Source organism: Thunnus maccoyii, chromosome 17 (assembly GCF_910596095.1).
Source record: "Thunnus maccoyii chromosome 17, fThuMac1.1, whole genome shotgun sequence".
In the NCBI taxonomy this organism is placed as follows: domain Eukaryota; kingdom Metazoa; phylum Chordata; class Actinopteri; order Scombriformes; family Scombridae; genus Thunnus; species Thunnus maccoyii.
The window spans coordinates 6,152,926-6,166,588 of NC_056549.1; the positions used below are offsets into that span (position 1 = coordinate 6,152,926).

Sequence of the window (13,663 nt, forward strand, 5' to 3'; positions counted from 1 at the left end):
ACAGGTTCAGTCAAAGAGACAAAAACTGTCATGTGGGAATCCATGATACTGTAGGAAGTGGAAAAAGCTTTCTGAGCCTTTACATTGGGTGGAAAGTTTTCATTGGACCGAATGGTCAGCCATGTTTGGATAATACATTCAGGCAATAAAACCATTTTGTTTTAAGGAAGAACACTGACTTTTCTTCTGGCGCCGCCCTGATGAAAAACATTTTTTCTGCCACCACTGGTAAGCATTTGTAGAAAAGTTTTCAAATTGTGACATCAGCTGGTGGGTTAATTTCAACAACACACAGTTTAAATATTTCTGAAGTTTAAACAAGGTTTTAAGAAGTGATCGCATCAAGATATATTTCCATTTTAACTAGCTCAGTCAAGCCACTCCTGTAGTTATAGGGCTATTAGTTTTTATTTAGTCTCCTAGGTGCTCAACGAAAGACACTGGTGTTGTCTTGTGATTTAAACTGTTGTCTGAAACAAACTGTAATAGATCTCAGATGTCTGGCTGTGACACGACGAACACAAAACAGGCAGCAGAGATGAAGACCAAAACAGTGGTGGAGAAAGAGAAATGGAGCGTAGGTGGAAAAGGGATATAAATGTAAATGTATGGACACTGAAAAAAGTCAAAGCCGGGAAAGCAAATCAACAGCAGAGACAACCTGTCTTGGAGGTTCCTCGGAGGGTTTTACACTAACAGACACTTGACCACAAAACTGTTTGTCTAACTTGATGGAGTTGATCTGCAATTCAGAATGCTCAGTGTTGCGAGAAAAAGTCAGTGTTTCACCTCCATGATGAGCGGTTCCCTGTGACAGTAATGAGCACACAGAGTTGAACAAGAGGAAATTAGTGGATTTAGGGCTGGTCAGGACTCTGCAAACCACAAGCACCATTTCATAATGACAAGGTCAACCTAAGTAGCAACACACCTCTCCTCAGGCGACGTGCCAGTCTGCCTCAAGATTTTATCTCGAACACTACTGGCCTCCTTTTTTTTTTTTTTTCTTGCAACAAACCTCTTCTTTAGGCAGGTTTTTCTAGCAAGAAACAGCTGTTTTGTTACAGCAAAGAACTAAAAATTGTAAAATTTCAAGTTTTCATTTCATATTAGTCACTACTTGAACTGATTTCAGAAGAAAAAACTTTTTCAATTTGTGATGATTCTCAGGCAAGTTCTGCAATCTCTTTTTTCTCTGATGTCTAAGTGGATTTATGAAGCTTTATTTACGCAGGACATAGGAGATAATGATATCCTCGGGAAGTGTAAGTCACACTGATAGATATCAGTATTTGTTTCATGTCTGTGTGTTCAGATTTGAGTTATGACCGTGAGGAGGACGATTTTTGATTCTTCCATCTTTGCCTCACCTTCAACTCTCCGGCGCCCCCCTGGGGAGCCTTTTGTCTTTGTCAAAAGCCTCCCCATAAATAAAGTTTACTTACTCTGTCTTGCTGAATGTCTGCTTGTCAGCTTGTTAGCCTGTGGACACTGTTCCTGCTGAGAATCACTGCTGCAGTTTGATTGATACTTAAGCAACTTTTAATGCTAGTTAGTGTTACTAATTGCTTTAAATTTTATTGTCTCCAATTAATTTCTTATTTCTGCTGCTGTCATCTTAAAATGTACAAGTTGCTACATGTTTGTTTATTTACTGAAAAATAATGCAGTGGTAGCATAAACACAATTATTATCTTATAAGATTAAGTAAAACAATGTTGATCACTGTTTCCCAAAGCCCAAGATAACGTCCTCAAATGTTTTGTTTTGTCCGGACCAACAGTCCACAACCCGAAGATATTCAGTTTACTGTCACAGAGGACTAAAGAAACCAGAATCAGAGAATTTGGAAATTTGTTTCTTAAAAAAATGACAAAATGATTAATCGATTATCAATATAGTAATTTAATTTAATAGTTGGCGACTAATCTCTAATACAAAGGCAACACAACACTCAAACTCCCTGGTACAATGTTAAATATGTTACCTGTATCGCAGGATCTAATGCAAGAAGGATTGTTGGAGTTTTGGAACCAATCTAGGAGCTCTAAGTCTTCTGATACTGATTTCGATGGTTCTTTTTTAATCTCTTGCAAGTCTCCCAACTTTATGGAGCTACAAAACTAAAATGATAGAGTGCCACTTTAAGCAAGAGACCGTAATTTACTCACATATTGTGCTGCCACTGTGAAGTTAATCAAAAAATTCTGCTCTACCTTTTGCTGAGAGTATACTATCAAGGTTCATAAACACGCAATTATGGGTTCTTGAAGAAACAATCTGCAGTTTCTCTGCGGTTATGATCTAAAGAACACCTAAACAAGGGAGTGGCAACCAAACTCATGTTGGATTATGCAGGTTTTATTGCAGCCAGGGTGTTACGTAACTCGTCTGTCACTCAAAATGGATTCATTTTAATTGAAAAGGGTTTTACCACACATTTCTTAACACATACAGCTGCAGTATCTGAATCTAAATCAGAATCTAAACCACATTATCCAGGTTTTGACCTGTGGATTTGATGGCCCGGGGCAACATGAAGGTATTCATGGTTGGCTTTTTGCCTCGACTCCAACTCAACTCTCTGAACCATCTGTCCACAAAAAGGACGATTACATGCTGCCTTACCTGACGCACAAAGATGTAAATGATGAAAGATGATTTCAACTCAAGTGACATTTTGGCAGCAAGTAAAGAAAACTTTTCCTTTCACTCCAACTTTAATCTGACAAGGCTGAGAAATCATAAAAAAGCTCCCTGTAATCCAACAATGCCTTCATGTTATCCAGTGGGTTCATATGGGTGCGGCCAGGAATCTACAGGTGAAACCTCTGGCAGTGAGATCAAAAAAACGCATTCCAGATTTCCCATATGTGATAAGACCTTAAAATCCCTGGAATGTACAGAAATGCATTCCTGAATTTTTGTTGTTATTTTTACATTTAAGAGGTGCTAAGTCAATTTTTCATAAAAGCTTCACTCACAGTAGTATATTATTACCACAGTTTTACTTTGTATGTGTAACCACCTCAAGTATGGAGTCACAACACTGACAAAAGTCAATAAAAGGTTATGAGATAAATCAAAAATAAAACAGAAACACTGATAAATAAAACAGTTTGTTAACTAATTAAAATTCAAAAACACGCACGCATACACACTCTTCCATCTTGGACCAGTGCTTGCCCTGGAGATAGATGGACACACCCATCTCTTTATCATGTTAACGTGAGAAAAATTGGAGATTAAGTGAGGAAACTGGGGGATGTTGGGTGGGGAAACTAGGGAATCGAAAAATGATTAAATGCGCTACAGTACAAACCCATAAATAGATAAAAATTTGCTAGTGAAAGACAAGTAGAAATGTAAAATAAATTAAGTTTTAAATGAATTTCATAGGCTAACTTACCTCTTTTTTGCCAACTGATTGGAGGTTAAAGGAAAAGTACAAAGCTTAGTGCCTGCTCAGGTGTACCACAAAGCACCAACCGGCTTCCCTGCACCTTCTATCGGTGTGGAAATCACTGAGAGCTGCGCTGTTAATAACGGACTCTAGTGGGGTTTTTCTTCAACTGGAGCCCCCCTCATGTCTGCTGTAATGATCTCCACTGTGTGACCGTGACTGTGGCAGTTACCAACGCTGCCATTCGGCCCAAACAATGCAACAGCTTTAATTATGATGTCCTACACCGCCACACAGCTACGGAGTTTATGCAGCTTCCTAATTACAATCGACAAGAGGTTTTTAACCCGCTGCCAAGAGTTTGGGATTTTAAGAAACAGACCTTGTTACATCCATAGAGGCTTGTGCCGCGGTTTCAATGTGGAATACAGAAGCAAAACAAACTTGGGCATCAACGTTGGAAACATTGAGAAACTATCCTATACCAGGCGAGATGCAAAATATGGAGTGGATCACAGTGTACTGGGAGTTTGCAGTGACTTCTATCCTCAGCTCTGTCTCCTGCCACCATGGAACTGTTTAATACACAATCTCTCACTGATAAATAGATAAATGATAGAGTGACATGGAAAAACCCTGCAGCTCTGGCTGTGGTGATGTTTTAGCAATCATACACTGGGATGAACTGAAACTGTCTCTCCTGCCAATGCTTGATCTTTCTTCTACTGAATGCCTCATTTTAAAATGTAAACTTCCATACTCCATGACGAGGCTTCTCCACCCCCCGCAAAAACCAAACATCTTTCCTCCCTGAGATACATGACCTCCTCACCTCACTTTGCTCCAAGTCAACCAACATTGACATTGTTGGTGATATGTATATACATGTTGACAACCCCTCCTGTCATTTTGCAATGGAGTTCCTGAGTCTGATTGAGTGCCTTGGCTTGAAGCAGCATGTTGATGTCTCTGCTCACACCAGGGGGCACACTTGACCTGTCGGCCCCCATCAATAACCTACAGGTCTAGGATCTGGGTGTGTCCGACCACAAGGTGGTCTCAATGGATTTGACATTCCTGTCTCCCCCTGCTAACCTAAGTGTCAAATACCTTTTCAGAACTGGAAAAGCATTGACCCAGCCATCATGACAATGGACCTCCAGCACATCACCTGTCCAGCTTCTGCATCAGTGGATGAACTAGTGGCACTCTACAATACATCTCTTTGATCTTCATGTCCTTATCAAGATGTGTGAGGTCAATTTCTCACACTCTGCTCCCTGGTTCACTCATGACCTGCAGAAAATAAAGACAGCTAGACGTGTCCTGGAACGACACTTCAAAAGGTCTGGGCTTGCTGTCAATAAACTGGCTTTCCATAAACATCAAAGGACTGAGTCAATGTCCCTTAAAGATGCTCGGTCACAGTTCTACTCCAACCTAGTTAATAACAACTCTAAGCATCTTTTTTCCACCATAAACCATCTCCTGAAGCCACAATCATCTTCCCCAAATGAGGCTATAGAAAAGCAATGTAACATTCAGTTAACAGTCATTCATTGACTTTTTCAGAGCAAAGATCAACAACATCTGCTCTTTGATGTCCAGTTCTTCCTCTCTGCCTCCTCCTGTCATTGACCCTCTGTCTGGGTAGCTCGCCGCCTCTACTCCATTTTACTGGCATCAGACAGCACCACACTGAGGAAATCCACAGGAAGATGAGACCCTGTACTTGTGCCCTTGACCCCAATTCCCACAGCTCTGCTCAAATCATACATCCCAATTCTCAGACCCTGATCACCCAAACTGTCAACCTCTCCCTTCAAACTAGTAGTGTTCCATCTCGGCAGTAATCCACCCCCTCATCATTCATATGAGGGTGACCCAGAAGTTCTTGCCAGCTACAGACCTATCTCCAACTTCCCTTTCCTGTCCAAGGTGTTGAAGAAAGTGGTTGCTTCTGAGCGTCAGGACCATCTTAAACACAACAACCTATTTGAACATTTTCAGTCAGGTTTTCGTTCAGCACATAGTACTGAAACAGCTCTGCTCAGGGCTATGAATGACCCGTTGATGGCAGCTGATGCACGAGAATCTCTTCTGATTCTCCTTGACCTGAACACTACATTTGACACTATCCTTTTAGAGCAGCTCGACACCACCATTGGACTGTCAGACTCTGCACTTGGGGGGTTCAGACCTACCTTTCCAGTAGGACTGATTATGTCTCACAGGGAGGATGCAGGTCAAGATCACTCCCTGTCAGCTGTGGTGTTCCCCAAGGATCAGTTCTCGGCCCCATCCTGTTTACCCTCTACATGCTACCCCTTGCTGATGATACCTAGCTGTACATCAAAACTGCCCCAAGCCATTCTACAGCCATGTCATGCCTTAGCAACGGTCTTAAGGAGATTAAGGCCTGGATGAGCACAAATTTCCTCCAGTTAGTTCCTCCACACCACATTCAGTAATCCCTCATACCTCATCTCAAATTTGACGGCCAGGACATCCCCCTTTCCTCCTCAGTCACTAATCTGGGCATTATGTTTGACCCTTAGCTGACTTTTGATGACCATATAAGACATCTATGCAAAACCTCTTTCTTCCATCTCAAAAACATCTCTAAACTCTGCTCCTCTCTAACCCTGACAGAAGGGGAGAAACTTGTTTATGCCTTTATCTCCTCAAGACTGGACTAGTGCAATGCGCGCTTCGCAGGGATCCCTGGCACGAGCATCCAGAAGCTCCAGCACATTCAGAACAGTGCTGCCAGAATCCTGATGAGAGTGCGAAAACACAAACATAAAACACCAATTATGTTTTCATTGCACTGGCTCCCTGTCTCCTTCATGATTGACTACAAAGTCCTGGTACTCACATACAAATCCATCAACAGACGTGCGCCTCCCTACCTACACCAACTAATCATACCACAAACCTCCACCCACACGCTCAGATCTGCCAGCAGCTTGCTCCTCTGGGCCTCCGGCACTAAGCTCTGCACCATGGGGGATCAAGCCTTCTGCTCTGCTGCACCACACCTGTGGAAAAGCTTTCCTAACTATCTGAGGGCAGCACAGACCCCAGTCTCTTTTAAAAAATGCCTAAAAACCTTTCTATTCATTCAGGAAGGCTTTTTCATCTTAATTACTATTTTCTTTATGTTGTGTGTTCTGTTATTAATACTGTAGCACTTTCAGTTTCAATATGACTGAAAAGTGTGGCACAAATTAAATGTATTATTATTATTTATTATTATATTTCTTTGTGCACTCCATTTTTATTATTCAACTAACCAAATTATGTCTTTCTGACTCATTTATAACCTTTTGTTGGTTTCGGGGCTCCATAGTCAGGATCTCTGATGGTAAATATGTCTCTAAAGTGTATAGAAAATAAAAGTTATATTCCAAAACACAATGTACTATATGTGTGCTGTAAAAGATTTTCTCAACCAAAATACTTACTATATGTTAAATAGTATGTACATTGTACCATTATTTGTCAGAAATAAGTTTTTTGAACAAAATTTTACAAGCTTTAAAATCAACACAGGTAATAAAAACAATGTCAACATTCAAACAAGATGATTTCAGTGCAATTAAATGTAAAACTGAGTCTGTAGCAACTAAATTCAGGAGCATGCTCTTAATGTTTCTCTTCCCAATTTCAAATTTAACAGGATCTGTAGAAACAGATATTGAAGATGGGTTTACCTTGATGCTGGTGGATCAACATCAGAGTTGTGGTGAGGAACCAAAAGTAAGTGAAGTCCATCCTGCCTGCTTCCTCAGCGTCCAGGTGAGAAATCTGCCGAAAGCACCTCAGTCTTCACGTAAAATTCCTCACAGCAGCTCCTTTTCTTCCAGTCATAAAAAAAAAAAAAGCAGAGAACAGCCCAAAGATATTTACAACACCACTCACACACGAAACAGAGAAAAAGGCTTCCTTTTAAAACAAATGAAAAAAAGCTCCTAAAGTTTGCACCAAAAAAATGTCCGCTTGATCCAGTCAGGTAAATGTTGGAATCTGTTGCCACCCAGGTGCAGCGCTAAACTAAACCCAGGTTCAGGGTGTTGAGCTGTATCCTGAGGGGCTCCGAGGCTGCTGCAGTTCCCATACAGAGGGAGAATAGTGTGAGTGGTTGTATTGAGCTGTATCATAACAGATGGAGAGCAGGAGGAGGAGGAGGAGGAGGAGGAGGAGGATTCACAGGGGAGGCTGGATCTGCAGTGAGACACCTCTACAGTTTGAATGTCATTAATCAAAACCTCCTCCACCGTTGGTTGACCTATGTCATGCCTTCTCTCTGTGGTCTCACTCTTTTTTTTGTCTCAATGAGTCTTTCTGTTCTTTCTATTCTCCTTGTAATCTTAAGTCTCTCCCTCCTCTTCTTCCCTCTGGAGCTCTCCACCACACATATGGAGCAGCCCTGTCTGTTTTGTATGTACATATTTTCGTCCATGAGCGCCCATGTGGAGCAACAAAGTGAGCGTTATCCTGCTGCTGTAGAAAATATTGCTATAGCACAAGTGAATCATTGACCACACCAATAACTGTGAGGTTAAAAATGATAAACTCAGTTGAGTTCAACAACCACAGGAGACACTTTAGCCCCTTTTCGACCAAAAGTTCCAGGTACTTTGGAACCAGAGAAACTAATCTCAGGAACTAAACCTGGAACTAAAAGTCCCTGTTGTGTATCCTGTTTGCATCAGTGCATCAGTTAGCATATGGCGAGCAAGTTTACTGAGAATGCTAGCCATCAATATTGAGAACACTGATATCACTCTTACAACACGGATAAGAAACAAACGGGATACTGTGTTTAAAGGTGCAATATATGACATTCAGCCTCATTCAGCACCAGCATGTCAGGCCAAAACAAATGTGTGCGTTGTTTACTCAATTAGGTTGGAAAAGCTCACGAAACTTAGATCAAACAGTCAAACAAGGCAGTGCTGATCAAATATGGATCAAGATTATGCGACTGCATTGCCTACTTCTCGCCTCAAATGTTTTCAGAAACATATATTAGTGTTTAGCTGTAATCTTAGAAAGTTTGTGACGCGGCCACCATGTTGGACACGGAAGGACTCACATGCACTGGCTATCAAAACAAAGAACAGAGAGCCTCAAATTACAACACATGCAAAAAATAAATAAATAAATAAAAATAAAGACTAAATAAATAAAGCAATGAAGACTTAATAGGCAGTGATAAAGATTTATCTGTGCCTGCTCAACAAAGCTAGTGTTGTAGCAAAGTTGCAAGCTAGCTAAAAGTTAGCTAACCAAAGTTAGCTGGGACTTCCTCAAAACTTTCTCATATTTCACCCGGAGGCGTTGCCTTACGTCCTGCGTCACACAGAGTGTTGTGTGCCTGATTTGCATTCTCGTTGGCTCACACTCGGTGGTCTCGTCACTTTTTGGATAAGCTAGCAAAACCGCAACCTAAACATTGGTTTATTAAGCTAATCTTTGCCTTAACCCCAAGATTAAACCTACAGGAGACCTCACACCTGATTATAATGTCAAACAGAGATGATGTTATATTTTTTTGTTATCATTGATTTACAAAGATACATTTCTGCTCCTTGTATTGCTGGCATGGCTGCAACTAGACTTCCCTGCAGATTTTTAAATGACTTTTACATGACTGTTGATAAATTCTCAAATTGACCATCATATAGTTATACTTGAAAATATGTCCAACTAAATAGTCCTAAAATATATTGACATTTACTGGGACTAAATTATGTCCAACAACAAAAATCTACTCAGATTAGTGTCTGTATTCTGATATCAATGTAGTGTCTTGCATCAATAGATGCACAAACAAGGCTTTACAAGGCAGACTATCAATTTCCATGTACATGGATGTGAGACCAAATAAACAAATTAGAGGAAAACATGAATAGTATATTCTGTATGTTTTCATACTTGACTCATATTGTATGCATGTATTATTCAGTCCAGTTTGCCTAATTTTGCAAGCTTCGGAAATAAAACTAGCCCATAATCAGTCCAACTTCTCATTTTCATCAAACCAAAATAATTTTTTGTTCTGCATTCTTAGAAAGGTGCATGCAGGTTATCCTTTAAAGTAGCCTACAATAAAATTAAGTGCCATTAATTTTCATCATCTCCCAGGTCACAGACCAAAAACACTCTACCTTCACTTATTTTCATTGACACACCGAAAGCTTTCTGTTCTAGCTATTTGAGGGTCCTTAGCATGGAAAAGTTTGGGAATGCCTCACCAAACTACATTTCAGTTGGTACAATCACCAGAGGCTTGCAACTCCCTGGCTCTCATGATCTGGATATATTAGTGTTTGTCAAAACATGTCATTAAAAGTAACTGAGGGCCCTATTTTACAACAAGACGCTCAGCCCATACTGGCTTACAAGGCACACACAAGAATTATTTCCATACACACAGATGCGAGTCCAAATATACAAATTATAGGAATACTTTTTAAATATTATGTATACGTTCATTAGGCCCCCCATATTTCACACCCTGTCTGTATGAAGATTTCTTTATGTGTACACTTTATGTGTGTGTGTGTGTGTGTGTGTGTGTGTCTAAGCACGTGCATGTCCCTGTCTCATGCTGCGGCAGCATTTCACCCATCTGTGAGAGACAAAACAAAAATACAATCCGTTAATTGAATACAGAAACGTGAAGAGTTAGGTCAGATTCACATCCTTGGGCTGCAAGACATATTTCTAATATGTCTTTCAGCCCAAATCTAATCTAATAATATTTCTCCCCACTATTTATCGTTTTAGCCCCCAAAGCGTGCTGTTTTCAACCTCTCTACTACTTTGGCAGACAATACTCTCAGCATATTTGTTTTGGATTGAATTGCTGAGGAGCTGCCTGCAGTCTTTAAGAGACTATTCTGAGGTCATCTGAAATAAAATACTGTACACCGAACAGGAAAATGACAACCACAAAAGAAAAGGTGGACCCCCTGTTTCTGCCTTTTTATCTTTTTTTTTGGGCCTAGTTTAGGGGAAGCTCAATCGCTGTCTTTCTGCCATTCTAACCACAGAGAGGCTGTTGCGGTAAACCAAATTCATAAAGATATTAACAAGGACAATCCAAACATCTGGGATGCAGATTCTATGGCGTGCTCCAGAAACAGCCTTTTGGTTGGGTTTCCCTGATAATTGCTCCACCAGATCTTGTGAAGTCTTCTGAAATGAGTGTGGTGTCTTGAAATGGAAATAGCAAGAGGAAGTGAGGGTTTCACCACCACGAACGGAAGAGGCACAGCGGGAACAGGCAGTGTGTTAATATGTTGTTATGTGTGTGGGATTTTACCTTCTTTACTGTAAAATCTTGACCCGGGTTCAACTCCCAACTTGTAAAGATGTTATCGGATTCAATCATGGCTGAAACTTTTGAAGGAAAAGTTCAACATTTTGAGAAAAACAGAGCTGGAGTCAGGATGTGGTTAGCTTAGCTTAGCATAAAGACTGGAAGCAGGGGGAAACAGCTAGCTTAGCTCTGTCAAACATTAAAAAATACACCTACCAACACCTCTAAAACTAAAATTAACATGTTATGTGTCGTTCAGTTTGTAGTTTTAGGGGGAGTTATGTGCGGGAACTATTTCTTGATACACAACAGTTTATTCATCCGCCCGCTGTTTCTGTGCAGCGTCTCCAGGCCTCAGGTTGCCAGATACATGATGTTTTTGTGTAGGACTCGAAACCTCACAGTGACGACATAACTTAAACCTGTATTAACTGATGTTTTTGTCCACTTGATTTCACACACACAACACTGATATATCATCACCTTTTAAGTTGATATGTTGAACTTGTTAGCAAACAGTTGATTATTTCCACATCCAGCAGTTACGGAGCAACTTTATCATTCATTTGGAGTCGTGTTTCTGTCCACATGGTGAATGAAAGTCCAATATTCACTCTGTTTTAGCTCTGTTTTTGCTCTCTACCAACTCCTGAGGGAAATATCTGGCTCTTTAGCTGCTAAATGCTCCACTATGTTCACCAGCTAGTCTACAGCTAACTGTGTCTGTTTGCAGTTTGGTGCTGAGCAGGTAGTGCACAGTGGCTTTTTAGAGCTTTTTCTCTGATCACAGCTGCCTGCTATGGCCAAAAATAACGCTATGAGAGCGCTGAGAGTGAACCAAAACAGTAAAGTAGCAGTCGGACAGCTAAACAATGAGCTGAAACTCAGTATAAAGCTCCGTAAAGCCGATGGGAACTGCAGAGTTGCTGATAATTCTCTGTAGGTTCATCTATGTGAGTAGTGTACAACACATTACACAGTGACAGCTCATACTTTGTTATTACAAAAATATAGATTATAGTCACAGTAAGCTGCGCACAATCATGCCAGTTTTAAACCAAACTGACCCTATAGCCATAGGAGAATGCTATATTGGACTAATGACGCCAAACATCTTTTAAATTCTTAGAACTTTCTAAAATATATACACACTTTATGTTAGAAATGCAATTGTGAACGTTAATTGCAGATTGATTGCATGATGCCAACTCCAGTCTCCTGTCTGAGACTGCATGACTCCCTCTAAAACTACAAATTGACATTTTTACTTTTCCATTTGTGTGCAGATTAATACACAGTCTACCAGAGTTTTTAATCTGGTGTTGGTTTTGACATTCCTGTACTGACCATATGAATGCAGACTTCCGCCAGCCAAGCTGACTAACCTCCGGTTAGCTGTCTGCTAACTTGAAGTAGGCTACGTCAGAGCTTATGATAGTGTTTATGTGAGTTCTGCCATCAGGGGGAGACAAAAGTCCCGCACTCCAGCTTTAATTACTAAACTATGTGACCATGTATGAGGTGAGATACATTAGAATTATTGCTGGAATAGTGTTGGTTTGATGTAATCATATATGTGGCTTCACGAAATCAATTTCTTTTATATTTCCATTATCATTATAGTAACTAACTGATGAAAACAACTACTCCATCTGTCTTTGGCTGCAGATTTGTGGTGATGTGTGTTGATGTCATGATGCTCTGAACCATCCAGACATTTCCTGAAGAAAAGCTTTCTGTTTGTTGAGTTGTCGTTATCGCATTTAACTGTAGTCGTGTTTCCATTAGATTTGCAAGACAAGTTTAAGCAAATGTGAATTAGGTGCGTTTCCATCAACTGGTTTAAAGCAAATAAGCTAGGCTATGCAGATGGCATTATAGGCTTAAATAATCCGTCAGTAAGCAGAGTAGAAGAAGAAGAGGTTGCCAACTGGAAACAAAACAAACAGTTATATTGACTTGACGAGAGAAAAATGGAGAGAGGTCTTTGTTTCAATTGGACAACTTGTAATTGTTTTTTCACGTCAGCTAGTATTGGCCATGCTTCATGCTATCTGGAGACGCAGGATGACGCCGAAAGCGGAAACAGCCAATCAGTCATGTGAGTTAAACGCTCGCGACGTGATTATTTATCCGACAAATGCGTTTCCATCGCCCATTTTACACATAAACTCTTTTTTGACATTTCCAAAATCCACCTCAAGTGAGCATAAAAACTTTTTTGCAAAATTGAGGAAGTGTCCTTTTGAATTTTGGCGTTTCCATTAAGCTTTTTTCATGCGAAACTTCAAAATGCACATGAAAATAGATGAATGGAAACACGGCTTGTGATTGGCACAACTTGTTCCAGAGCTGTGAGAGCAGTGATGTGATTGGCTGAGAGAGTATTTAATAACCACCACACCTGCTGATCTATATTCACTTTCACTCAGACCTTTTACACGTCGCTGCTGCACATTAATCAAAATAGCAGGTGTGCACGGAGACGCCTACACAATCTGACCTACCACCTTGCGCTTGTGGTTGCAGGTTCACAATTAATATGCAGCCCCTAATGTCACATAATCCTTTCATGGTAGTTTGTGTCCACAAAAACTTTACAAACCTACATTTTTTTCTTGAATTTAAATCTAATAAAGAGGAAAACAAACAACCCACTGTGAGAATTTGCTCCAGCAAACTGAGAATATCATCTCCAGCTCTTTGCTGTCGACACACACGTCTGGATAGTTTTTATTTATTTGTGTCATCTGAATCATCTTCTGTACGTACTCATCTCAGTCACTGGGTGCAAATAAACAATTTAAAAATGTGTGCTTGTGTGTGTGCGCTCCTGCGAGTGTCTGCTTGTCATTTAGCCGGCTGTCTGACTTCTCATCAGGTTTTCAGGCGGGATAATTAGAGAGCAGAGGGAAACTGGAAACAAC

General features: G+C 40.4%; 1 protein-coding gene across 3 annotated transcripts in view; it reads right to left on the reverse strand.

Annotated features, from left to right (window-relative positions):
- Window positions 1–9,681, reverse strand: part of si:ch211-202p1.5 (uncharacterized protein LOC103909337 homolog) — a 34,518-nt gene extending 24,837 nt beyond the window's left edge. Inside the window, exons 1-2 of one of the 3 annotated variants that reach the window (XM_042390816.1) lie at window positions 8,759–9,681; window positions 7,120–7,510 (exon numbers count right to left, since the gene is read on the reverse strand). In XM_042390816.1, coding sequence (XP_042246750.1) covers window positions 7,120–7,180 — 61 coding nt within the window. In that variant the 5' untranslated portion in view covers window positions 7,181–7,510; window positions 8,759–9,681. Of the gene's footprint in view, window positions 1–7,119 lie in introns of all 3 variants that reach the window. The other 2 variants (XM_042390818.1, XM_042390817.1) reach the window with 2 other exon arrangements.
- Between the last annotated feature and the right edge of the window lie 3,982 nt (window positions 9,682–13,663).